The 27,106-nt window shown below is 37.8% G+C and overlaps 2 protein-coding genes across 5 annotated transcripts in view; both read right to left on the reverse strand.

Moving 5' to 3' along the window:
- Positions 1 to 26,700, reverse strand: pm20d1.2 (peptidase M20 domain containing 1, tandem duplicate 2). 4 transcript variants are annotated; one of them, XM_087306200.1, is made up of 14 exons: positions 26,559 to 26,700; positions 23,855 to 23,995; positions 23,585 to 23,671; positions 21,134 to 21,369; positions 20,951 to 21,037; positions 10,680 to 10,813; positions 10,475 to 10,594; positions 9,071 to 9,146; positions 8,909 to 8,970; positions 8,040 to 8,118; positions 7,893 to 7,964; positions 3,388 to 3,553; positions 3,202 to 3,301; positions 1 to 2,438 (listed from the first exon to the last, which is right to left on the reverse strand). In XM_087306200.1, exons 1-14 carry the CDS (start codon positions 26,635 to 26,637, stop codon positions 2,309 to 2,311), a joined length of 1,569 nt encoding a protein of 522 aa, XP_087162326.1. In that variant the 5' UTR covers positions 26,638 to 26,700; the 3' UTR covers positions 1 to 2,308. The 4 variants fall into 4 exon arrangements, 3 of the variants coding, with proteins under 3 accessions (XP_087162326.1, XP_087162327.1, NP_001070769.1); XM_087306201.1 differs by lacking the exon at positions 26,559 to 26,700 and adding an exon at positions 21,606 to 21,706 and having other exon boundaries at positions 23,855 to 24,095; NM_001077301.1 differs by lacking the exon at positions 26,559 to 26,700 and having other exon boundaries at positions 23,855 to 24,097.
- The window catches only part of pm20d1.1 (peptidase M20 domain containing 1, tandem duplicate 1), a 12,071-nt gene continuing 11,537 nt past the window's right edge, over positions 26,573 to 27,106 (reverse strand). Inside the window, exons 14-16 of the transcript XR_015522821.1 lie at positions 26,960 to 26,997; positions 26,789 to 26,845; positions 26,573 to 26,706 (exon numbers count right to left, since the gene is read on the reverse strand). The gene's annotated coding sequence lies outside the window, so the exon portion shown is untranslated. The remainder of the gene's footprint in view (positions 26,707 to 26,788; positions 26,846 to 26,959; positions 26,998 to 27,106) is intronic.

Below are 27,106 nucleotides of genomic sequence, written 5' to 3' on the forward strand. Positions count from 1 at the left end.
TTTCTATTAATAAAAATATTTATTTAACTGACTGTAAATGAAAAATTAACTCATCAATCACAAACATTTCAAAATAATGAAGGTAAACAATTAAACGACCATTTCAGTGCAAAAATAACTAGGATTTAAAGTAACATTTAACAGCTTTGCAGTGCAATAAAGAACAATAAATTACAGAATATCAAATCCACTCCACATACAAATCACTAATTTGTATGAAAATCTATTGGCGTTTTTATGTACCTCACCGTTAACTTAAATCTTCAATAAAATCTGCATAAATTAAAACACTAACTTCAGACAGAGTATGTAGAGTGCTCCGTTTGAGATGAAACTCTCAAGTTAATCAATAACAATAATCAGCATATCAGAATTCAAAAATATTATCTGTGCGTTCTGAAGCAAATTAAAAAAATGTAACTAGTTTGCTCAAGCTCCATCATTTCTCCTAAACCCAGTAACATTCAAAGGCAAAAAGTGGCACTCAAAATTGTAAAACACTATTCATCACTTAAGGATCATAATGCCCATTTGTCTGATTTATTAGCATGACTAGCTGGTTGTTTTTCTGTACAGTCACTCTGTTACAGTGTAATGATTATGCTTCGCAATGTTTTGTGTTTTTAGTCATGGGCAGTGTAGCTTATGTTCACTCAGTCATTCAGCCAACAAATTTACAGTAATTTGGTCAGATTATTCATTAATCACGACAAAAGTGATGTCAAAAATTAACAAAGTGTTGTAGCATGATGTCAAAACCCAGAAGACTCGTTTGAGAGAGTTTTTCAATACATTAAGTTCTGAGGTAAATGATTTAATCTGAATACTGACCTGCACAAGCTCAGCTAGAAAACTAATTTTGAAGTAAACTACATTTATTTTACTCTTTAACATGTTACTACATTAATGTGTTTGGGAAAGAGCTGTGCACCGCAACTGATTTCATTAATGTTGAAAGGGAAATTGTGTAAATAAGTGGTTGACTAGTTTACCAAACCCTCAGAAAGAAAAAACAAACAGTAGGTCATTTATGTATAAATCATCCATTTACATTACTCTAACAAAATTTGTGCGGGTTAAATACAGCTGTAGGCTAATTGATTAGCCCTCCTGTATAATTTATAATTCTTTCATATTCTAAAGTATTTCACAAGTGCTTTTCCAAATTTACAATGTGTTTTTCAAGACATTGTTAAACACATCTGTCTTAATAACGAATTTGCCATAATAACAGTACATAATATTTCACTACTTATTTTCTAGTAAACAAACTGCAAATTAAAGGCTTTACTAGGTAAACTAGGATAGCTATGCAGGTCATTGGACAACAGTAGATAATTCTGTAGCCAATCTAATAAAAATAGTGCTAATAATATTGACCTTATCTTTTATATTATTACTTAAATAGAAATAGAAAAGTTATTATAGGAAAAATGTGACAATGTTCATGCTATGAAAAAGAAAAAAACATTTCACAGGAGGGCTCATAGTTTTGTCTTCAACTATATATGTAGTGCTGGTCAACAATTTAAATTACACAAATTAAAGACCAGCGTTTCTCAATCCTGGTCTTTGCTGCCCCTGGCACTGCTTATTTTGCTGGTCTCTTTTATTTAACACACCTGATTTAGATTGCATAACCAGAACTGTGTTAAGCTTGACATGTTCCCTACATAGTGTTCACTGCTCTCTACCCCTGCACACAGGAATTCTTCTGAATTTGTAGTTTACTTCAGCCAAAAAAATCAGTTATTAGCATTTTTAATCATTAACAGTAATGTGAAGGTTTATTTAACGGTAATCATGTTATCAGCACAGAAGTCACGTCTTGTGCACATTATGTTTTGAATTGAACATGCTTTTAAACTGGAATCATGGGAGAATATCCAGTGATTTTCTTTGGCAGTATACTTATCGTCATCTAATTGTGACCCAAACCTATGAACCTATGAAAAAAAACATACAAAATATGCAGAGCGGGCGGCTATGAGCACCAGGATTGAGGGCCACTGTTTTAAGAGTTCATTTCAGAAGTTAGAATCTGAAGTATAAACATTTGGCAAATACATGAATATGATGTAAACCTGATTGCAGGATTCATTTTAAAATTATATAAACACTTATGCTCTTCTGTCAATGCCTATACTGTTTTTTTTTTATTGATCAGTAAGGAATGTAAGTACGAAAGTCTCACAACCTTCATTTCTTTAGTTTTTTTCTAATGTTATAATTTTTCAAATGTTCAAATCACATGTGTTTAAATGTCCCCCGAGCTGTTTTGAGATCTGTGTAAGTAACATCCCACCGTTTACAGCTCATGCTGGCTGCTGTGAGGTGGAGGCAGATTCATGATGTCATTATTCTGCATGAGCTGGAAGTAGAACTGCACAATCTCTTCATAGTTCTGAATGGAGATTCTCTCGTTCACGCCATGGAATCTAAAGAAGGTGCATGAATGTTCAATTATATTACAGGGTCCTATGAAATGCATTCTAGTTAATTGAACTAGACAACCTAGATCAATGAACTAGTTCGTCTTAGTAATATTAAATTCAACTAATCAGTATGTGCTCTATACCAAATGGCACCATTCATTCAAAATACATAGAGATCTCTGATTTATATAGTCTCTTTTAGTCTGATATTCACAGACAAAAGTATTTATATTCATAGAAATGGAGAATTATACACGAAAGCTAAATAAATACGCTTTCGATTGATGTTTCCTTTGTTAGGACAGGACGATATTTGGCAGAAATACAACTCAAAATCCGAAATCGATGGGTTCCAAAAAATCTATAGGCTTAGAAATCCTCCTTTAAATGAAGTGCCTATTAATGCACATTTTTAATTTGAAATTGAGTTTTGTAAAGGAAATGTACTAAATATCGTTATTAATTATTAAAAAATATAAAAATAATTATCATTAAAAAATTATCATTTTGATTTATATACTGTATTATTGGCAATTGTCAATATACCTGTACAAATAATATTAGTTTTGGGGTACAGTGTCACATTTGGAGAATTGATCATATGTACAGCAATACTTTTATTTTATTTACCCAAACTTTGACAAATTCTGTGACATTCCACTTTTTTCCGGGCAATTCTGCTTTTATAAAAGTTCTAATTTAATTAAAATTATCAACCACAAAACCTGTCATTGAAAGTTCTACTATTTAAGTGTTAGAGCCTTACCTCTGAGGATCCCCAGGTTTGAACCACGAAGGAGCGAAGCGATAAATGTCTTGGGTGATGTCTCTGTAGTGCCGGCTGTCAGTGTTGCCCACACAGATGCCTGTGAAAACAAATCATAGAGTGGCTTTTCTCAAGTCAATGATGTATGAAAGCGCCACTTCAGCAAAAATGCATCACAGGACTAACCAGGGGCCACTGTGAGCTGAGGAAACATGCCCAGCACTGTTTTCTTGATTATCTGGAACCCAAACGATTGCTCATCATGGGAGCTGATGGGCAGCGGGTCGAATCCATTCACCATCTCTATCTTCACACGATCATCAGATATGGTTGACTGGACCAACTCCAGAACCTGCAAGAAAACATATACAGTAGGTTTGGAACAACTTTAATGTTCATAAATGATTACAGGATTAACATTTTTGCATTAAGGGGTTAGTTCACTCAAAAAAAAATCTGTTATTAGTTACTCCCTCATGTCATTCCAATCCACTGAGAAATTTCCCCATCATTTTGTCACGGTCGGGTGAGGGGAAAAAAAGAGCGAGGACTCAATTGCAACAAATAATAAGGGTTTTATTAATAATAAAGTACAAACAAAACAAAAAGGCAAAACAAACTACCCTGAGGGGGAAAAACATAAGTATAAAACAAACAGACAAACTTGGTTCGGCTGGCAAGACACGACTGGAACAGGAACACAGAGGGAGTATAGACGTCGAACTGGCACAGAACAGAAGACATGAGGAGATTATAAGGAGGAGAAAATTAACACACAACAGATGAACATAATTAACTAATAATGGGTTAACAAGCGGGGTGGGACTAGACAATAGACGGGAGAGCGCATGACAGAGACAAGACAAGCCATGCGCTCACATAAAACAGGACAAGAACATGCAGCCAATGAGAGAACTCATTAACCACATGTTCATGACAACACAAGCACAACACTGAAGCACACAACAAAGCACGCGACCATAATGTAAACACCAAGCCACGTGCTTTGACAAGAGACGCAAGACATGAGCACACGATTGATAAACACCTTACCGTGCGCATATGCAATGCGCATGATTCATCTCAGCGCCAACCAAAACTGAAACCAACTAGACGGAGGCGCCATGAATGAAGCAGCGCGATGCTGACAGAAAAACAGAAACACTAGTACAAACGCGCGCGTCCGAGGCACACAGAGCGGGAGCGTGCACACTCTGCGTACACCCACGACGGCGTGCGCGCACACAGAGGCATACAAAGACAGAAACAGGACAAGACAGCTAGTGCCCGGGCTCTGCCACCAAAACAAAAATTTACCAGACCAGAGTGGCAGAACCCTGACACATTTAACATAAATATATTTTAGACAAAATCAGAGAGAAATCCTCAGCAATAGTCTTGAGACCTTCATAGTCAAGAAAAATTTCATGTGAATTCAGTGGTTCAACTGCAATCACTCTAAATGGGTGCTCAGCTAAACAGCAAAAAATATATTGAAAAAAGGCGGCAACACCAAAGCTCCCAAAAAATCACTAATTTATTAAATTAAAAAGGCTAACACAAAGCATGTAGTGTTTGGAACACACCGGCTCTTCATCTGACAGTATTCATCACAACATGTTGCTCTATTTATACACGAATCACATGATCTCATACAGTACATTAATCTCACAACACAATACACATTAGTAAATTACACAACTTACATATTCAAAACGAAAACACAAAAACAAATCCTAATAATACATCACAAATAAAGAAAAGCATAACAGACTATAAAAAAGAAATGTTATAGTCAAAACCTTTACCCAAACAACTAATTAAACAAGAATAAAAAGGACGTCAACGTATCTACACATCTACACACGCGTATCTACACATCTCGTCTGGATTATTGCAACTCTTTGTATCTGGATGTGAGTCAGGCCTCTCTCTCGCCTGCAGCCGGTCCAGAACTAAACTGCATTGCTTTTAACAGGCACAAAACAGGAGAGCACACCACACCTGTACTGGTTTCACTACACTGGCCACCAATCCAGTTTAGAATAATGTTTTTAAATCCCTCCATGGCCTGGCCCCTGAGTATATTTCTGAGCTAACTAAAATGCACCAACCCATGAGATCTTTTCGCTGTAAGGATCAACTCTATTTTCAAGTTCAGCGATTGCGCTTGAAATGTCAAGGTAATAGAGCTTTTTCAGTAGCAGCTCCAAGACTTTGGAACAATCTTCCACTCTCCTTAAGAACATCTTCAACATTCAGGTCACTGAAAACACATTTATTTTCTTTAGCTTTTAATCATGTGTTGTGAGTTGGTTTCTTTTATGTTTGCATGTATTATGTGTTTTTATGTACAGCATTTTGGTACCCATTGTGGTTGGTTGAAAGTGCGCTAAAAATAAGTTGCACTGCCATTTTGTAGTTTCCTTTTAATACGATTACAACAATCATCGGGTGTTTAGTCTCGTTTGGCGAAAAAAATCCTTGCAACAGTCATAGGTTAGTGTTTTCATCCAAAGTAAATTAAATTTAATAAATTTAATTGAAACAAGATGAATTAGGCCCAATTCCAATTCTATTTCTGTACCCCTACCTCTTCCCAATCCCCTTGGCCCTTAAAACAGAGGGCTTTAAAATTTACTCCTAAGAATTGGGACAGCACTACAGCACCAGCACACATCATCATATGACATCACAATCTCTTGCACCATAAGAGATCAGACAATCGCGAATGTTGTAGTTATTCCAGTTGTGTTATTTTTGGTATTTATCTTCAGGAAATCACTGAAGGAATATATTATGTTATCATAACGATCTAATGTGGCAATAAGATTGTAATACTGTGCATTTAACACAGTGGCCATATTCATCTATGGAAACACACCAAAAACAATATTAACAGTATAGCAGACATTGTAAAAAGCCCATTCACAGCCACTAGACTTTTCAGACAGGGTATTAGAGCGTCATAGTGTGTCAGAATGTTGTGGGAATACTATACAGCACTTATGCATGCATGGTGGTGAGTGACGAGGACTGCAATATCTGCTGTTAATTTTCCAAGTGACTAACTTTTTCTATAAAACCACAATCATACTGAATGTTTTCATATCAGGATGCATATAATGCATACAGCCACATGTTTTAGTTTAAATCAAATAAGCAGAAACAAACGTTGTGTGTATATATACTGTATATAATGTGTTCATGTTTAATCAATGTGTTTAAATTGTGTATGCTTCCTCATTTCTCTCTCATTATGCAAGAGCAAATTGGATGACAATTGTTAACATGTTAATTAAAAAAAACGTTTTAATAAATGAATAAAATGCAGCTTGGTGTGAACTTTACTGTTTTATCTTTTATTTATTGTAACTGATCTTTAGGAAATCTAAAAAAAAATCTAATTTAGAAGCAGATACTCAGCAGCTGTCTAAAACAGGATGGGGAGCTAATAAAATCAAATTCTATGTATTACCTGGACTCTGGAGACTAAAGCAGGTCGCACACCAGAAGCGACGCTCGGCGGCGCGCCGCGCAGCGCCACGTATTTTAGAATTCTAATCATTTTCTGATTCTATCAGGATACACACACCGGCGCCGCAAGTCGGCGGCTGTCGGCGGCGCCCGGCGACGGCTCAGGACGCAGTTCATTTTTCAGCCGCGCCACAGAGCGCCATCTGATTAGTTTCATGTTAAATATCATTCGAATGTGCGCGTCTGGTGTGCGATACTTTAATCTGTCATGTACGCGCCGTGTCGCGGCGCCGAGCGGCGCTTCTGGTGTGCGACCTGCTTAAAAGTAGAAAAAATATAAATGGGAGTGGTACAGGAATGGGAGTCATTTTACCAGGAGCGGGATGGGACAAGATTATTTTTTAAACTTTGCTCTGGGAGAGGGACGAGACAAGATTTCTTTCTGTGGGAGTGGGACGGGACAGGAGTGAAAATCCACTCCCGTGTCATCCTCTAGAGGACACTTAACAAATTCAATCCCCTTTGTGTTGTAGAGTGGAGACAGAATTTCTCATAACTGAAAAAATGCTGTGCAACCGGACTTCTGGTGTCAAATAGCGCATCAATGCTCAGAAATATGAACTTTTAAAGGCCTACTTGTCTTACCAACATAACATACCACACAGGCACCACAACATATAGATTACATTGGCTGTACTGCACAAAATCACACCTCAAATTTTAAACTTTTCAGCTGAATGGAGATGTGTAAAAGTTGACTAATGGCAAATACATTAAACCCTCTGTAATATATGCGCACCATAAACTAAAGCAGCAGTGAAGACGTAGGTGAATAGATTCATTTTTACAATTTTTTTGGCACACAAGAGTTCTTGGGAGTTTCATATGATTAAAGTTGAACCACTGAAGGTACATGGAATGATTGTCAATGTTTTTGGTCTCTTTTATAGACTTTGAAAGTCTGAAGAAGAATGAATGTTTCAGGCCATTGGAATGACTTAAGGTCAATTAATAACAGAATATTAAATTTTGGGTGATCTAATCCTTTAAGTATGCCTTAATAGCAATTCAATACTCTGTAAGGTGATCTCAGTGACTTATTCTGAGTGATTTATACGAGTTATATATACATACAAGTTAGAAGAGTGAAAGTTAATAGATGAGCTATTGGAATTGTAGTCTGGACTGAATTAGTCATTGCTGTAACCTCTCACCTCCTGCAGCGTTTGGGCTGAGTGGATACGGAAATTGACATAAGCCTCGGCGTATGACGGGATTATGTTAATCTGTTAGAGAAAAAGAAATAATGAGATCTCCATTTGCGCTAACTACTTATTGAACTTGCAAACAAAGTGGCCTACCTTTACACCAGAGTTGAACATTGTGACGGCAGTCGTGGTCCTCACGAATGCGTTTGTATCAGGTTTCCTCTCCAACACTCTGAATATGAAAGAGACACAAACTCAGGGGGTTATTTACAAGCCTGCACTGTTTATGCACAAAGTTGTTGTTGATTGAAATCAATCAATAAGGTAATTAATATGGTAAGAAAAAAGTTATGTTTAAAAGTCTTTTTTATATATAAAATACTTCAATATTATGAAATATTGTTAAATTTTAAGACAAATAATTTTAGCAGCCTTTACTATGTTCTTCAGTCTCACATGGTCTTTAGAAATCATTTAGATATGATTTAGTTGTGAATGTTCTATAATAAATAGAAAGCCAGTAAAAGAGCAGTATTTGTGTTGAATAAACCTATTTTGTAAAAATGTAAAAGCTTGTACCATCACTTTCTGTTAAATGTATTTTTAAATAATAATAGTATTACTTGTTATTACTTGTTATATATTATCTTGTAAAGAATATGTATATATATATATATATATATATATATATATATATATATATATATATAGAGAGAGAGAGAGAGAGAGAGAGAGAGAGAGAGAGAGAGAGAATATGAACATAAAGAATATAACATAATTGATATTATTAATAATTTTATAAAATAAAATGTACAATTATAATACATATAATAGTATCAAATATTTATACTGTTACAAATAATTATGTATCAAGCTTGTCATATAAGAGCACAACAGGAGATGGTCAAGAGAATGTATTAGTTACTGGTCCTAAACATTTCAGATGCAGGAAAAATCAGGAAACATGGTTTGACATCACAATAATTATTGTAGATGGCATTAAGAGCATCAATATGAACTACCTGCTGAGAAGAGGAGAGAAGAGCCACAGATTAGACATGATGAATCTGAGAGGCAAGCCGAACTATAAAATAAAAACAAGAAAAATAGATTTTCATATACTGTATGCAGAAAACAAATCAGAATTTCATGAAATGTAAAAACCTCTTCTTGCAGAGTTTTACCTTATGTGCCAGGTGTTCAAATGTGCTGCGCTCTGGGCCATAACCAAATAGTCTGGGCATTGGATTTTCCTCCAGCCTGGAAACAGATATTACAGAGAACAATGTATATTCATTAGGCACTGGCCGGTATAAGATTCTGACGGTGTGATAACCTTGGATAAAAATAGCACAGTTTTACGGTATTGTGATTACTGCTCTAAAATAATTTCTTTTTGCGTGCCTGGGTATAAAAACTAAACAAATGTTTCCCTCTTTGAATACAATATATTTTTCTAGAAACGCTTTAAATATTTGGTCCCACTTTATATTAAGTGTCCTTAACTACTATGTACTTACATCAAAAAATAAATACAATGTACTTACTGTGTTTATAATGTATTTGAGAACACTTGTGGTGCTTTTGAGTTGGGATAGAGGTTGGGTTATGGACAGGTTTGGTGGCATGGGTAGGTTTAAGGGTGGGTTAAGGTGTAAGGGATGGTCAACAGTGTATTTACAAATGTAATTACAAAAGTTAATTACAGATGTAATTACATACATGTATTAATTCCTGTGTAAGTACATATTAGTTAAGGCCACTTAATATAAAGTGGGACCAAATATTTTGTTACAGTAAACATGTGAGACTAAACAATTCAAATGAATGACTGACTTCTGCTGTCTTCATTTGTTTCAAAAACACTGATTTCTTTACATTTTTCTTTACAATTTAAAACAACATCTATGGATATCTTTTCTGCTGGAGATACTGTTAATCTAAAAAAAAAAAATTTTTAAATTTTTTTTCATCTATCATAGGAACGGTATAGCAAAACTAAAAGGCTTAACTTTTCTAAACTGTGGTGTACCTTGAAAATAGTTATCCTCTCATGCCTAATATTAATTTATATTAATTCTGTAGCGCAGTGGTGTCATGCCACTATTCATTATTAAAAAATAATAATAAAATACTTCCACAACACAACATTTACTAAAAAGAGAAGAAAAAACATCTGTAAAGTTCCCCAATTATGCCTTTTAAAAAGTTATACTGCATGCCGGACGCCTTCAATGCCTATTATCTACTGTACTTTATATGTACTAACAAAAAATGTTGATTAATTTTTTAATTGATATGACAAAATCAACAGCATCATTACTCCTGAGCTGTCATTCATGTTGGTTATAACAGTAAATGACAAGTTTCAGAATTATCTACTAAACTTATGTAATGTATAATTTATTATTTAAGTCAAAGTAGTTGGCAACTTTGTAATGTAACACTACATGAATGCGCAAATATGATCCTGTAAGTTCTTCGATGTTGTTCTGTAGTTTATACAGAGATTATAACTTCAGTTTCACACTGTCGTTGTGTAAATAAAGTAACAAAACTGTGGAAAGGAAGTATGGGTGTTCGTTTACCTTCTGACTGCTGAAGCCAAGATGCCAATGCTACTCTCTCTGGGTGGCATGGATGAATGTCCTGGAGAAGTACTGACACTCAGCTTTACTGTGGTCTGACCCTTCTCACTGATACCTATTCTATAACACAAATCAGGTATCAGTTACACACACATTCAATCATTCAATGTCAATATTAGTAGAGCTCTTCGAAATAAGGGCTCACAGGGCAGCAGGTCCATCTAGGCCACTGATAACACCGTCCAGCACTGCCAGACCTTCATCTAAAACATACAGGAGCTTTACTCCACGACTCTTCAGGAGCTTCACGATATTGACTGCACCATGTAAGCCATTCACCTAATGAAAACAAAAATAAATGTCATTTAAAAAATATTTTAAGTTGTGGTTTGGCTTTCTTTGCCAAGACCAGAAAGAATTTAGTCTTGGTTAACAGAATCATTTTTATGACCAAACTTAAATAAAAAAAGATAAATAAAATTAAAAAATTTAAAAAAGACAACAAAAATTGATTATATAATGTATAGTTTTGAGACAGAACTTTTGGACAGTGAGCTAAATTGTAATGGTATAATGGTATTAATGGCACTGTCCAGCCAATGGCACTAAATGCACCTAACAAAAAGAGAGACAACGATGAATGTTGGTCACTCAAATTCACACAAAAAAAGTTTAGAAAGTTTTAAATATAGATTTTTTTGAGTAAAATGCTTGGATTTATTTCTTTTAGATCTTTATTCACCCCTGAAACCTCATGTGGATGGCTGCTTTTTATTTAATATTACTATATTGAACTTTTTTAGGGACTGCTGATAAAAGTAATTAGGCTGGCTTGTCAAAGCCAGACTACTGAAATGCTATTTAAACTTATTATTATATTTAATGGGGTTTGCCATAGGCAAAGTCCATTCTTACTATTGTGGTTTATTATTAATGGGGTTTGCCATAGGCAAAGTCCATTCTTACTATTGTGGTTTATTATTCTTCTTCTTCTTCCTTCTTCCGTACCATTTTTCGGCGCGTAACTAGTCCCGCAGCTTTCGTCCCAGACCCTTCAAAGTGGGGTCAAATCGTGCGGTCTTATCGGGAATGGTGTGCTATGACTTTTATAAGGGGTGGGGGGTTTTTTGGCCCCGCAGGGGCCAAAAAACCCCCCCAAAAATCCCATAGACTTAACATTGAGCCGAATTTTGACGAATCACAGCGCCGAGTGTGAATTTCATAGAAATATGGGATTCACAGCATCTGTAGGGGGTTGCAGCCTAAGTGAGAACATACCACGCAAGGGGGTATAAGTTGCACCCCTGGGGCTCTAGGACGTCCCAAAGTGCTCCCATTGACTTACATTGGCCCATTGACTCCCATTCATTTTCTAGACACTCGTAAGATACTATTCCCGGAAATCGCCGTAGCGCCAACAGTGAAACTCGTAGAGACATGGGATTCGCGACATCTCGAGAGGGTTATAGGAGGCTTCAACCCACACCCCGAAAGGCGGTAAATGTTGTACCCCTGGGGAGCTAGGACGTCCCAAAGTCTCCATTGACTTTACATGGAGCCGAACTTTGACGAATCACAGCGCCGAGTGTGAATTTCATAGAAATATGGGATTCACAACATCTGTAGGGGGTTGCAGCCTAAGTGAGAACATACCCTGAAAGGGGGTATAGGTTGTACCCCTGGGGTGCTAGGACGTCCCAAAAGGGTCCCCATTGACTTTACATTGCCCATTGACTCCCATTCATTACATTGACTCCCATTATAAATGTCATATGTCAATCAAAGTACATAGCACTGTCATACAGACTTGGGGGTTGGCTTATTTGACTAAGGCAACCAATCAGCATCTCATTATGATTTTGAAGCTCACAAGCCACGCCCCCCAAACCACTTAAAGACCCTTAATAAGTGCCCCATTGACTTAACATGGGGTGGGATGTCCCATTGCAGATCCCATTGACTTCCATTATAAAGGTCACACATCTATAACATTACATAGGGGTGTCATAGAGACATGGGGGTGGGCTCATCTGACTCAGACAACCAATCAGCATCTCAATATGATAATGAATCTCACAAGCCACGCCCCCAAACTGGTCCCATAGACTGCCATTATAACTGCCCTACATGCATATCTTTGCTTAGCAGTGTCCTATTGACTTGGGGGATTGCTCATCTGACTCAGGCAACCAATGAGCATCTCAATATGATAATGAAGTTCACAAGCCACGCCCCCAAACTGGTCCCATAGACTGCCATTATAACTGGCCTAGATGCATATCTTTGCTTAGCAGTGTCCTATTGACTTGGGGGTTGGCTCATTTGACTTGGACAGCCAACCACATTCAAGTTCACTCTGCAACCTCGCCCATAGCAACAAAACAGAGTACCCTAGCAACCGTTCATCAACAGCTATATCTCAGCATCGGAACATCGTAGAGACTTGGGGATTGGCTTGTTTGACTCATGCTAGCAAACGGAACTTCCTATATGCTACACATGCTAGCAGTGACTAGCTACATGCTAATATTGACTAGCCATGTACTGTAACTTGCTAGAAATGCTTACTAAGTATAAATATTTCATCAGGCAAGTATGTGAGGCTTGCCTAGTAACCACCCAGGGTACCCTAGCAACTGCCTAGCAACCACCCAAATTACCCTAGCAACCGCCTAGTAACGCCTTAGTAAGGGCCTAGCGACCACTCAGGACACCCTAGCAACCGCCTAGCTACGCCTTAGCAACCACTCAGAATACCCTAGCAACCACCTAGCAACACCTTAGCAACCACCTAGCAAACACTCAGGGCACCCTAGCACTGCTGCTAGCATGATGCTAGCAACTCGATTAGCATGATGCTAACACGATTACCATCATGCTAGCTACATGCTAATCATGTTAGCATCATGCTAGCAACTCGATTAGCATGTTGCTAACATGATGCTAACACGATTAGCATCATGCTAGCTACATGCTAATCATGTTAGCATCATGCTAGTAACTCGATTAGCATGTTGCTAGCATGATGCTAACACGATTAGCATCATGCTAGCTACATGCTAATCATGTTAGCATGATGCTAGCAACTCGATTAGCATGTTGTTAGCATGATGCTAACACGATTAGCATCATGCTAGCTACATGCTAATCATGTTAGCATGATGCTAGCAACTCGATTAGCATGTTGTTAGCATGATGCTAACACAATTAGCATCATGCTAGCTACATGCTAATAATGTTAGCATGATGCTAGCAACTCGATTAGCATGTTGTTAGCATGATGCTAACACAATTAGCATCATGCTAGCTACATGCTAATAATGTTAGCATGATGCTAGCAACTCGATTAGCATGTTGTTAGCATGATGCTAACACAATTAGCATCATGCTAGCTACATGCTAATAATGTTAGCATGATGCTAGCAACTCAATTAGCATGTTGCTAGCGTGATGCTAACACGATTAGCATCATGCTAGCATCATTCTAACAACATGATAATCATGTAGTGGACAGTGGTAAAGTGCTCCCTTTTGAGGCAAAAACGTAACCCAAAATGGTTCCATAGACATAACATTGGCACAAAATGGCTGACATTGGCACAAAATGGCTGACATCCAAAAATCCCCATTGACTTAACATGGACACAAAATGGCTGACATTGATATCGAGATTAGAGAGTCGTAGAAGCTTGAGAGTGGGCTCATTTTACTCGGCCTATCAAGTCGGTATTACGTAGTGACATAACACATTTGTAAACACCCCCTAGCAACCACGTTAAGCCCCCTAACAACCATAAAACAACATAAACAAGTCATATTTCAGCACAGGAATATCGTAGAAAGACAGGGTTTGGGTTCTTTTGATGCAGGTTGATCAAATCTCTATTGAGTTCACCCACTAAAACAGCGTTGCCACAGCCTAGCAACCATGTACAATACCCTAGCAACCACATAAACACATGAATTTAACCATTTCTTACCTTTCCAGTGCTATTGCCCAGTTTACTACCATTTTGTACCCCATCGATTTGCCACGCAAACCCCATTCACATTTCCTTTAGGAAATGTACAATTCTAGTTATAATTATTATTCTTACTTCCGCCCAAAGTTCGGCGCGTAACTAGTCCCGCAGCTTTCGTCCCAGACCCTTGAAAGTGGGGTCAAATCGTGCGGTCTTGTCGGGAATGGTGTGCTATGACTTTTATAAGGGGTGGGGGGTTTTTTGGCCCCGCAGGGGCCAAAAAACCCCCCCAAAAATCCCATAGACTTAACATTGAGCCGAACTTTGACGAATCACAGCGCCGAGTGTGAATTTCATAGAAATATGAGATTCACAGCATCTGTAGGGGGTTGCAGCCTAAGTAAGAACATACCTCGCAAGGGGGTAAAAGTTGCACCCCTGGGGCTCTAGGAGGTCCCAAAGTGCTCCCATTGACTAACATGGGCCCCATTGACTCCCATTCATTTTCTAGACACTCGTAAGATACTATTCCCGGAAATCGCCGTAGCGCCAACAGTAAAATTCGTAGAGACATGGGATTCGCGACATCTCGAGAGGGTTATAGGAGGCTTCAACCCACACCCCGAAAGGCGGTAAATGTTGTACCCCTGGGGAGCTAGGACGTCCCAAAGTCTCCATTGACTTTACATGGAGCCGAACTTTGACGAATCACAGCGCCGAGTGTGAATTTCATAGAAATATGGGATTCACAACATCTGTAGGGGGTTGCAGCCTAAGTGAGAACATACCCTGAAAGGGGGTATAGGTTGTACCCCTGGGGTGCTAGGACGTCCCAAAATGGTCCCCATTGACTTTACATTGCCCATTGACTCCCATTCATTACATTGACTCCCATTATAAATGTCATATGTCAATCAAAGTACATAGCACTGTCATACAGACTTGGGGGTTGGCTTATTTGACTAAGGCAACCAATCAGCATCTCATTATGATTTTGAAGCTCACAAGCCACGCCCCCCCAAACCACTTAAAGACCCTTAATAAGTGCCCCATTGACTTAACATGGGGTGGGACGTCCCATTGCAGATCCCATTGACTTCCATTATAAAGGTCACACATCTATAACATTACATAGAAGTGTCATAGAGACATGGGGGTGGGCTCATCTGACTCAGACAACCAATCAGCATCTCAATATGATAATGAAGCTCACAAGCCACGCCCCCAAACTGGTCCCATAGACTGCCATTATAACTGGCCTACATGCATATCTTTGCTTAGCAGTGTCCTATAGACTTGGGGGATGGCTCATCTGACTCAGACAACCAATGAGCATCTCAATATGATAATGAATCTCACAAGCCACGCCCCCAAACTGGTCCCATAGACTGCCATTATAACTGCCCTACATGCATATCTTTGCTTAGCACTGTCCTATTGACTTGGGGGTTGGCTCATTTGACTTGGACAGCCAACCACATTCAAGTTCACTCTGTAACCTCGCCCATAGCAACAAAAGAGAGTACCCTAGCAACCGTTCATCAACAGCTATATCTCGGCATCAGAACATCGTAGAGACTTGGGGATTGGCTCGTTTGACTCATGCTAGCAAACGGAACTTCCTATATGCTACACATGCTAGCAGTGACTAGCTACATGCTAATATTGACTAGCCATGTACTGTAACTTGCTAGAAATGCTCACTAAGTATAAATATTTCATCAGGCATGTATGTGAGGCTTGCCTAGTAACCACCCAGGGTACCCTAGCAACTGCCTAGCAACCACCCAAATTACCCTAGCAACCGCCTAGCAACCACCTAGCAACCGCCTAGTAACGCCTTAGTAAGGGCCTAGCGACCACTCAGGACACCCTAGCAACCGCCTAGCAACGCCTTAGCAACCACTCAGAATACCCTAGCAACCACCTAGCAACACCTTAGCAACCACCTAGCAACCACTTAGGACACCTTAGCAACCGCCTAGCAACACCTTAGCAACCACCTAGCAACCACTCAGGACACCCTAGCAACCACTTAGAATACCCTAGCAACCGCCTAGCATCACCTTAGCAACCACCTAGCAACCACTTAGGACACCCTAGCAACCACCTAGCAACGCCTTAGCAACCACTTAGAATACCCTAGCAACCGCCTAGCAACACCTTAGAAACCACCTAGCAACCACTCAGGACACCATAGCAACCGCCTAGAAACACCTTAGCAACCACTCAGAATACCCTAGCAACTGCCTAGCAACGCCTTAGCAACCACTTAGAATACCCTAGCAACCACCTAGCAACACCTTAGCAACCACCTAGCAACCACTCAGAACACCCTAGCAACCGCCTAGCAACACCTTAGCAACCACCTATCAACCACTTAGGACACCTTAGCAACCACCTAACAACACCTTAGCAACCACCTAGCAACCACTCAGAACACCCTAGCAACCGCCTAGCAACACATTAGCAACCACTCACGACACCCTAGCAACCGCCTAGCAACACCTTAGCAACCACATAGCAACCACTCAGAACACCCTAGCAACCATTCAGAACACCCTAGCTACCAAAACAAATACATTGTACCCCATCGATTTGCCACGCAAACCCCATTCACATTTCCTTTAGGAAATGTACAATTCTAGTTTTTATTATTCTTCTGAGACTAAATTTCTGACTCTATCTCCTCCTAGAGCTTTTGAGCTATTACCACCAAACTCGCTCCAGACCTCCAAACTATTCTGACTCGTGTTGCTATATCTCCTCAGACTGATCCGACTTTCGGTTTTCCGAAAAACGTCCCGGGACTGTCGGAAAAATCCCATAGGCTTAACATTGGATCAAACTTTGTGAGCTCATAACTCTGCGTCAGACTGTCACACATACTTCTAACTGGGCTCATTTAACTCAGACTATCAAACTGCCAATGACTGATCACCTTTAAACTTTCTAGCCACGCCCTAGCAACCACTTTTTGACCCTAGTAACTGTCCCATAGACTTCTATTCAAAAGACTCTCATTGACTTAACATGGGATCAAACTTTATGAGCTCATAACTCTGCATCAGACTGTCCTACAGACTAATGGCTGAGCTTATTTAACTCAGACTACCAAACTGCCAATAACTGATGAGCTTTTAACTTTCTAGCCACACCCCTAACTACCACATACTGCACCCTAGCAACTGTCCCGTAGACTTCCATTACAAAAGACTCTCATTGACTTAACATGGGATCAAACTTTGTGAGCTCATAACTCTGCATCAGACTGTCATAGAGACTAATGGCTGAGCTCATTTAACTCAGTCTAGCCAGCAGCCAATCACTGATGGCCTTTTAACTTTCTAGCCACACCCCTAACTACCACATACTTTACCCTAGCAACTGTCCTATAGACTGTAATTAGCTGTGCTATTAAATGCTTATAATTCTAACATGCTAATGACATGCCAATCATGCTAGCAACATGCTACTCATATGCTAATCATGCTAATGACATGCTAACTCATACTGGAAACATGCTAATGACATGCTAATTTGTACTAGAATCATGCTAGTAACATGCTAATTCATACTAGACTCACGTTAATAACTGGCCTACATGCATATCTTTGCTTATCAGTGTCCTATTGACTTGGGGGATGGCTCATCTGACTCACACAACCAATGAGCATCTCAATATGATAATGAAGCTCACAAGCCACGCCCCCAAATTGATTCCATAGACTTCCATTAAAATAGGCCAAGATGCATATCTTTGCATAGCAGTGTCATAGAGACATGGGAGTTGGTTCATTTGATTTAGACAGCCAACCACATTCAAGTTCACTCTGTAACCTCGCCCATAGCAACAAAACAGAGTACCCTAACAACCATTCATCAACAGCTATATCCCAGCATCAGAACATCGTAGAGACTTGGAGATTGGCTCGTTTGACTCATACTAGCAAACGGAACTTCCTATATGCTACACATGCTAGCAGTGATTAGCTACATGCTAATATTGACTAGCCAAGTACTGTAACTTGCTAGAAATGCTTACTAAGTATAAATGTTTTATCAAGCATGTATGTGGGGCTTGCCTAGTAACCACCCAGGGTACCCTAGCAACTGCCTAGCAACCACCCAAATTACCCTAGCAACGGAGTAAGGGCCTAGCGACCACTCTGGACACCCTAGCAACCGCCTAGCAACGCCTTAGCAACCACTCAGAATACCCTAGCAACACATTAGCAACCACCTAGCAACCACTTAGGACTCCTTAGCAACCACCTAGCAACACCTTAGCAACCACTCAGAACACCCTTGCAACCGCCTAGCAACACCTTAGCAACAACCTAGCAACCACTCAAGACATCCTAGCAACCGCCTAGCAACACCTTAGCAACCACCTAGCAACCACTCAGGACACCATAGTAATCACCTAGCAACACCTTAGCAACCACCTAACAACCTCTCAGAACACCCTTGCAACCGCCTAGCAACACCTTAGCAACCACCTAGCAACCATTCAGAACACCCTAGCAACCACCTAGCAACACCCTAGCAACCGCCTAGCAAGACCTTAGCAACCACCTAGCAACCAATCAGAGCACCCTAGCAACTGCCTAGCAACAACCTAGCAACCACTCAAAACACCCTAGCAACCGCCTAGCAATGCCTTAGCAACCACCTAGCAACCACTCAGAACACCATAGCAAACACCTAGCAACACCCTAGCAACCGCCTAGCAACATCTTAGCAACCACCCAACAACCACTCAGGACACCCTAGCAACGACTTAGCAACCACTCAGAATACCCTAGCAACCACCTAAGCATGCTATGTGACATGCTAATTCATACTAGAATCATGCTAGTAACATGCTAATTCATACTACAATCATGCTAATAACATGCTAATTTATGCTAGAATCTTGCTAATAACATGCTAATTCATGCTAGAATCATGTTAGTAACATGCTAATTTATACTAGAATCATGCTAGTAACATGCTAATTCATACCAGAATTATGCTAATAACATGCTAATTTATACTATAATCATGCTAGTAACATGCTAATGCATGCTAGAATCATGCTAATAACATGCTAATTCATACTAGAATCGTGCTAGTAACAAGCAAATTCATACTAGAATCATGCTAGTAACATGCTAATGCATGCTAGAATCATGCTAGTAACATGCTAATTCATGCTAGAATCATACTAGTAACATGCTAATTCATGCTAGAATCATGCTAGTAACATGCTAATTCATACTAGAATCATGTTAATTCATGCTAGAATCATGCTAATAACCTGCTAATTCATACTAGAATCATGCTATTAATAGTCAAAATCATACTAGAATCAGGCTAGTAACATGCTAATGCATGCTAGAATCATGCTAGTTACATGCTAATTAATGCTAGAATCATACTAGTAACATGCTAATTCATGCTAGAATCATGCTAGTAACATGCTAATACATACTAGAATCATGCTAGTAGCATGCTAATTCATACTAGAATCATGTTAGTGACATGCTAATTTACTCTAGAATCATGCTAGTAACATGCTAATTCATGCTAGAAGCATGCCAATAACATGCTAATTCATACTAGAATCATGCTAATAAAATGCTAATTTGTACTACACTCATGCTAATAACATGCTACTTAAACTGTTTTTAAACTAAATAAACTATTACCAACAGGCTTTGTCAAGCCAGCCTCAAAGTTTGTCTCGACGAACTTTACTGTCTAGTTGAAATACTATTTCCCACACTTTATTTTGATGGTCTGTTTGTAAAATTCAAGTTACATTGCATTTATATGCCAACTAATTCACATTAGATTATAAGTAGACTGTTAGATTGGGGTTATGGTAAGTTGACATGTACTTGTAAAGTTTCTTATAGTCAGTTAAATCTCTGTTGAAGAAGCAGTATCAGCAGATATTAAGTAGACAGCCTACTAATTCTCAAATGGACCATCAAAATAAAGTGTTACCATGCTACTTTACTATTATATATGGTATTTTGGAGCTGAAAAAACTAAACTCCAATTGGATACAACTGAAATAAGAAATTCATATAAACCTAATATGTTTTAAAGGGGAGTAAATCAAGAGGTAATTTGGCTAATGGGTTTTTTATCAAGTGAGAGCCTATAAAAAGTTTATAAATTTGTAGTCAAATCACACACACACAAAATTGAAGATGATGATGATGCGGCAAAAAAATGGTGTGTTTGAGCATTCTACTCTTGTGATCATGCCCTGTTTTGCTTGTTTAGATTTTTTGGACTGTTTTGCGTTCATATTTCAGTCAAACCATACCAGAGTTCATTCAGAAGTACACAGACACTCGTCTTCTCAGTGGTCTCGGCCTGTTTGTTTGGAGCACAGCAGGGTCCATTCAAATAGACCGCATTCACAGACCAATCACACTTCAGTCTGTTTTAATCAAACCAAACCTTACAAGTGTGAACATAACCTAAATGACAACAATTCAATTAATTTGAGACTGACCTCCTCATCGTGACCCAGGCCAATGTAGAAGGTCCTGCGAGGAGTGTAGCCTTTTTCCAGCAGGTATTCCAGAGCCTGAAGGATCCCCTTCAACAGCAAACATCATCACAGTTAGCATTAGCAGAAACTGATGAGATGTGTATCCGTTTTAGTGAAAAATAATGAGGTGTTGATTGACTGTACCATCACAGACTGTTTATTATCGATGGTTCCTCGTCCGTAAATGAATCCATTGATCTCCTGTGCAGAGAAAGGAGGAGCGTCCCATCCATCCGCCTCATTTGCTGGCACTACATCAATGTGAGCCAGGAGCATGTAGGGCTCCAGATCTGCATCTGTTCCTGCTATCGTGAACAGGTGACTGTAATTTCCAACCACTTCATGTCTGACCAGACTGGAGGAGAAGACCTTCGGGAAAACTGAGAAAGAACCAGTTGTAATCTAACACTACTTTAGTTCATTCATTACAAACCTTAGCAATTCCTGATAAAAAAGTAGTAGTTTTCCATTAATATAGTTGTTAATAAGTAATTAATTAACATTTCCAGAGTTCTCACTATTATTGCTTGATATTGCTTGATAATAATAGCAGGTTTGGCAAGCTGTCACAGGAGAGAACTCTGAGCTTGGAGATAATTGAGCTCAGGGCTCCCACCTGGTCAATGAGCATGTAAGGGGAGTATGAAATCAGGTAGTTCACGAGAGCTCCCCCTGGTAAAGGAGGAAAGAGGGAGATGGGGTGGATGGGGGGTTTCTCTGAAAACGAAGATAAGGGAGTAGTTTTAGCCAGGCTACATATAGTGAGTTTGGATTAAACTGATTGGCTAACTAATGATTATAGATGAGAAACCAGCTGTGATCAATTATATCACATGCTCCTCTCTAAATTAGTTTGTGAAACTTCACTTGACATTATTCATTTTTACGATGTTTGTAAGCTTTACCCTATTATCAAATTTGGGAAATGTATTTAATTTAAAAAACACATTGTATAATTACATTGCTTTTAAGCAAAACAGGGTCAAACAAAAATGCATCTGTTCCACTTTATATTAAGTGTCCTTAACTAATAGGTACTTACATCAGAAAATAAGCACAATAAGTAATCATTGAGCTCATACTGATGGGTCAACCGTTCGTTTATACTACAGATTTTTATTTATTTACTTTAAAATACAAGTACAATGTAAACCATGCATGTAAATAAAAAGTGCATTGTACCAACTGATTCATTCATACAACATATTGTAGATTAAACCTAAATCAAACTATAATTCAGTGGCTAAGTAGTGCATGAATAATGATGTACTTATATTCACCAATAAATCTAAGAAATTGTATTATCCTTTTTCTCACAGCAGGGTTTAATCTTGAGTTTGTCTATCAAGTAAAGAAATGTAATGTATTTATCTTCACTCATCTTAATTTATTTTCTGGTGCTAATTATCAAGCTACAGAAAGTTTGGCAAAAACAGGTGGCACCAGAATTTAGCTAAAAAAAACACAGTTAACTATTACTATTTTGCTCATTAAAATTAATAATTGCAACATATGTCTTGTCAGAAGAGTGTGTAAATAATAGTGTGTAATAATTCTATAAATAAAATATTTAAAAGTGATAGGTTGCCTAATAATTAAACTTGTATTTACTCACCCTTAGGTAGTTCTAAACCTTTATACCTTTATTTCATCTGTTGAAGACAACATTTAATATTTTGTTAGAATCCAGTAACCATTGACTTACATTACATCAGAGATGCCCAAACTAGGGCCCGAAGGCCCAAAATAACCTTTGATTTGCCCACCATCCCATCAGAGAAGAGAGTGATGTTGAGGGTTGGGGCAAGTGCTTTAAACAGAAATTATCATTTCTAATTTAATAAAACCTTCTTTTTGTTAGTTCCTTTTATTGTTCTGCTCAAAAAAGCTAACTGAAATTAAATGTTTCCATGAAACCTATCTGTAAATGAATCGGATTTTAGAAAATGTAAATACTGTCACTTGATTGACAGAAGACAATGCAGACAACATTGGCGAGCAAATCAAGGCAAAAACAAGTGCTCCACTGGACTCCATTCTGTTATCAATGGGATTGTTTTTGTTTTTAATATAATAAGTTCATTATAAGATATAAAAAAATGCCTGCATTAGTAAATAGAAAGCAATGTTTTCTAGCTACTAGTTTTTTGTTATTATATAAATTACCCATAGCAACTTTAACATAATACAGTTTGGTATATTTACCTTCAGCCCACCACCTTCAATTAAGTTTGGTTTTTGGCCCTTTATGAGAAAAAGTTTAGGCACCCTGCATTACATGAAAAACAAATATACTACAGAAGTCAATGGTTACAGGTTTCCAGCCTTTTTCAGAATATCTTCTTTTTTGTTCAACAGAAGAAAGAAACTCAAACAGGTTTGTGGCAAATGAGGGATGAGGAAATAATGACATAATTTTCAGTTTTGGGTGAACTACCCACATCTTACATTCATTTTATTTACACAATTTTAAAAACAGTTCCCTCACCAAAGAACGTGTGATATGTGCATTTCTGGTTTACAAAAGATAATGGGGCAGCAGTTTGTGCAAGGTTTTATTGCTTTGACTGTATGTTGTTGTATGTCGAGTCTCACCGCTCCTCAGCAGACCGTCAAACTCCTGCAGCGCGCTCGTGTTCACGTGTGTCTCGGTAAAAGACACGGTAGGAATCCGAATGGCCGCTATAACAGAGATGAAGAGAAGCCATCAGAAACATGTTATCTCCGACAACAGCTAACTTTCATACGTTTATGCCTTCCGACAAATCCGTTCACATCACGTGACATTGGTTTCACATTAAACTGCGCGTTAGCAGCAATCGGAAAAGAGGTGGATTCGGCATTTCTGCGTTGATTTTTTTTTACCTTTGAAATTTGCCAGCAGATTCTGTCTCTGTTGTGTGCGTAATTGAAGTGAAATGGTTGTTGTGTTTTCCCATTTTCCCAGATGAAGCCCCGAGCCCACGTCAAGTGTAAACGTCCTAACGGTGGCCACGAGCAGCAGAGCTATAATGGAAAATATGACACTAAATAGCAGCACTTTGATAAACTTCCATAATTTCCAGTGAGTGTTGTGGCCTGTCATGTTTCAGGAAGCGCGAAAGACGGTCATTACAGGAGCAGGGTTCATGTTTATTTAATAGCTCGCCGATAACGCAGCAAGAGCGCCATCTGCTGCTGAGGATTACAGTTACGTTCAAGATAATATTAGTATTATTTAATAACTTTGACATTTCAAATGTCCTTTCTAACAATTTCATTTTTTATCTAAAGGTAATGCATAGTGATACATTTGCTATATTTTTAACATGAAAATATTAATATATGAATTCACTTTGCATGTATTTAACGAGCAAAACCTAGTAAATGACTTGATTTGTACAGTACATTTAGGTTACCAAATTCTTGTATTGTTTATTTAAAACGTGTATGACTGATAGATAGATAGATTTGGACAAATGTCAGATAAAAACTTGTAATTCAGGTGATATCTCTATGTAAACGTGTATGTGTGTGTAATAAATGTTCAATTGTAAATGTAACTGTTTTAGAATGTATACTAATGCTAACATTCGTATATCAGTATTGATTTTATATAGGTTAGGATAGTAGGATATTAAAAATATTTTCATTTTCCATTAGAAATAAATCTTTTTTATTTCATATAATCATATAATTTTTAGCATGGCAGCAGGTGATACAAGACTCTATGCAGTTAATAGGAGACAGACAGCAGATGAATGACTGCTTGTGAATGAGATTTAGGGGAGGGCCTACAATACAGTTGAAGTCAGAATTAATAGCTCCCCTAAATTATTAGCCCCCATTTATTTGTTTTACCCAATTTCTGATTAACAGAGCGCAGATTTTTTTTCAACACATTTCTAAGCATGATAGAATTTAATAACTCATTTCTAATAACTGATTTATTTCATCTTTGCCATGACAGACATATTGTACTATATTTTTATGACACTTCTACACAGCTTAGTGACCTTTAAAGGCATAACTAGGCTAATTAGGCAAGTTACTGTATAATGATTGTTTGTTCTGTAGACTATCGAATAAAAATATAGCTTAAAGAGGCTAATAATTTTGACATTAAAATAGCTTTTAAAAAATTTAAAACTGTTTTTTTTTTTTTCTAGCTGAAACAAAACAAATAGGACTTCCTCCAGAAGAAAAAATATTATCAGACATACTGTGAAAATTTCCTTGCTCTGTTAAACATAATTTGGCAAATATATTAAAAAAGAAAAAACAAATTCAAAACAGGGCTAATAATTCTGACTTTAACTGTACACTTGATTAAACATGTAAACTAAGGCAGTTAAATTACTCTGACATAAAATAGTGCAGCTGTTACCCATTTGTAGCCACATTACATCCAATTTAATCTGTAATCAAAATTATCCAGATCTGTATTTTCTTACTTTTGATAAAAAAGAAAATCATTGACTAAAGTTTGACACCAAGGTTAAGGCAAAAGGTAAAATATATAAACCTTACGTAGTTTATAACCTGTTATGACAATAGAAAACTTTATTTGCTCTCTGTATCTTGATGACTTCGCAAGATTATGGTGAAGGGCAACTATCCTTTCATTCACATCCATAAACGTCTGAATACTGTTTTTAGTGATCTAACTTTCACTATTAATCATTGACAATAGCAACAGGGCAAAGTCAAACATACAAACTCTGACTTACAGTAGACTACCTTTACTGTATGAGAACAATGAGAACCTGTGATCTAAGATGTTGAGTTCAGTGAATGGCAGTGGTCTGTTTGGACATGTGCATACCCAGCTGACCTTGAAGATGCTCAAAATTAATCTTAAAGTTTCCCAACACTTACACAATAGATAGCATTTCTGATCTATAAAATATATTAATTTTCCACCCCCCAAAAATGAAGTTGGACATAGCATTTTTTATAAAGGTGGATTTCAAAATTGATAACTGCAAGCATTGTGATTTTGCAAGAAGAAACATTATGAAAGGGCAAGAAATGTTGCCTTTTATTCACATCTGCACTAGAATGGGATGCGATTGGCATTTCAAAAATTTAAACTGTTAGTTTGTTCAAAAAATGGCTACCTGTTAAACAATTTATATTATTTTCTATAATTTGGTATTTTTTAGTTTAACATAATTTCATGAAATAGTTTGGGGTAAATGTATTATTTTTTAAACAAATCCAATATTAATATATACAGAAAAAGTTAGTCCAAGGACCTCAAAATGAATGGCAAGTAATGAAGTTGCTTACCAAAATGCGTAGGTGCAGTTTTAAGGAATAGCCATGTCAATAAAAGCTTTTAATATAGTTTTACACATTTTTAGCATGCCTCAGACTTCCTTTTGCTGTTTATTCTGATGAATTCTCTATTGTTACTCGCCAATCTGTCCGATCTCATGAACCGATCACAGGTGTTTGTTTACGGTTTTACATGCAGAGAAAGATGCATGTGCGCTCATCAGCAGAGCTACAACACATGAGGATGTAAATGATGTTTGGGGGGTGGAAGTGATCGCTGCAATCCCAACACAGCAGCTAAAATACATACAGATGCGGTGCGGCCTCCGTTTATACAGTTTATTGGGTGACTTGTGCGAGTGATGGCCTCTTTGTTGCAGCCAATGCATATCCAGTGTTTTGAGCTGTTGTGACGCGAGCAGAACAATCTCTCCTATGGTCTCATCCAACCATATGAGCTAAATAAACAAGAAAACAGATCGCAAGAGGCACGGTGACGTTCCAAGCGTTACATTAGTAGGTTAGATATTAATTCCTTACCCAAAGATCACAGACACATTAATTAAGCTTCTCTTGAGCACTTTTTGGATTCAAATTCTGGTGACGACAAAAACAGAATTTTCCAGAATCATTTAGTCTTCAATGTTACACAAAACACTTTAAGTGACACAAATACTTGACAAGAATTGCGTCAAACTTTAAGGTTCTTACTTTTGTGGACATTGTGATGCAATTTAGCATGTAGGACTCTTTGGTGAATAGAAAGTAAAAAAATATTAAAACCTTTTCTTGCAATCTGTCATTTTTTTGAATTCCTTTTGAATTAAATAGTTAAATTTGATCTGAAAAGAAATTTGA

Source organism: Danio rerio, chromosome 23, assembly GCF_052040795.2.
Source record: "Danio rerio strain M-AB ecotype USA chromosome 23, GRCz13ab, whole genome shotgun sequence".
Taxonomy (NCBI): domain Eukaryota; kingdom Metazoa; phylum Chordata; class Actinopteri; order Cypriniformes; family Danionidae; genus Danio; species Danio rerio.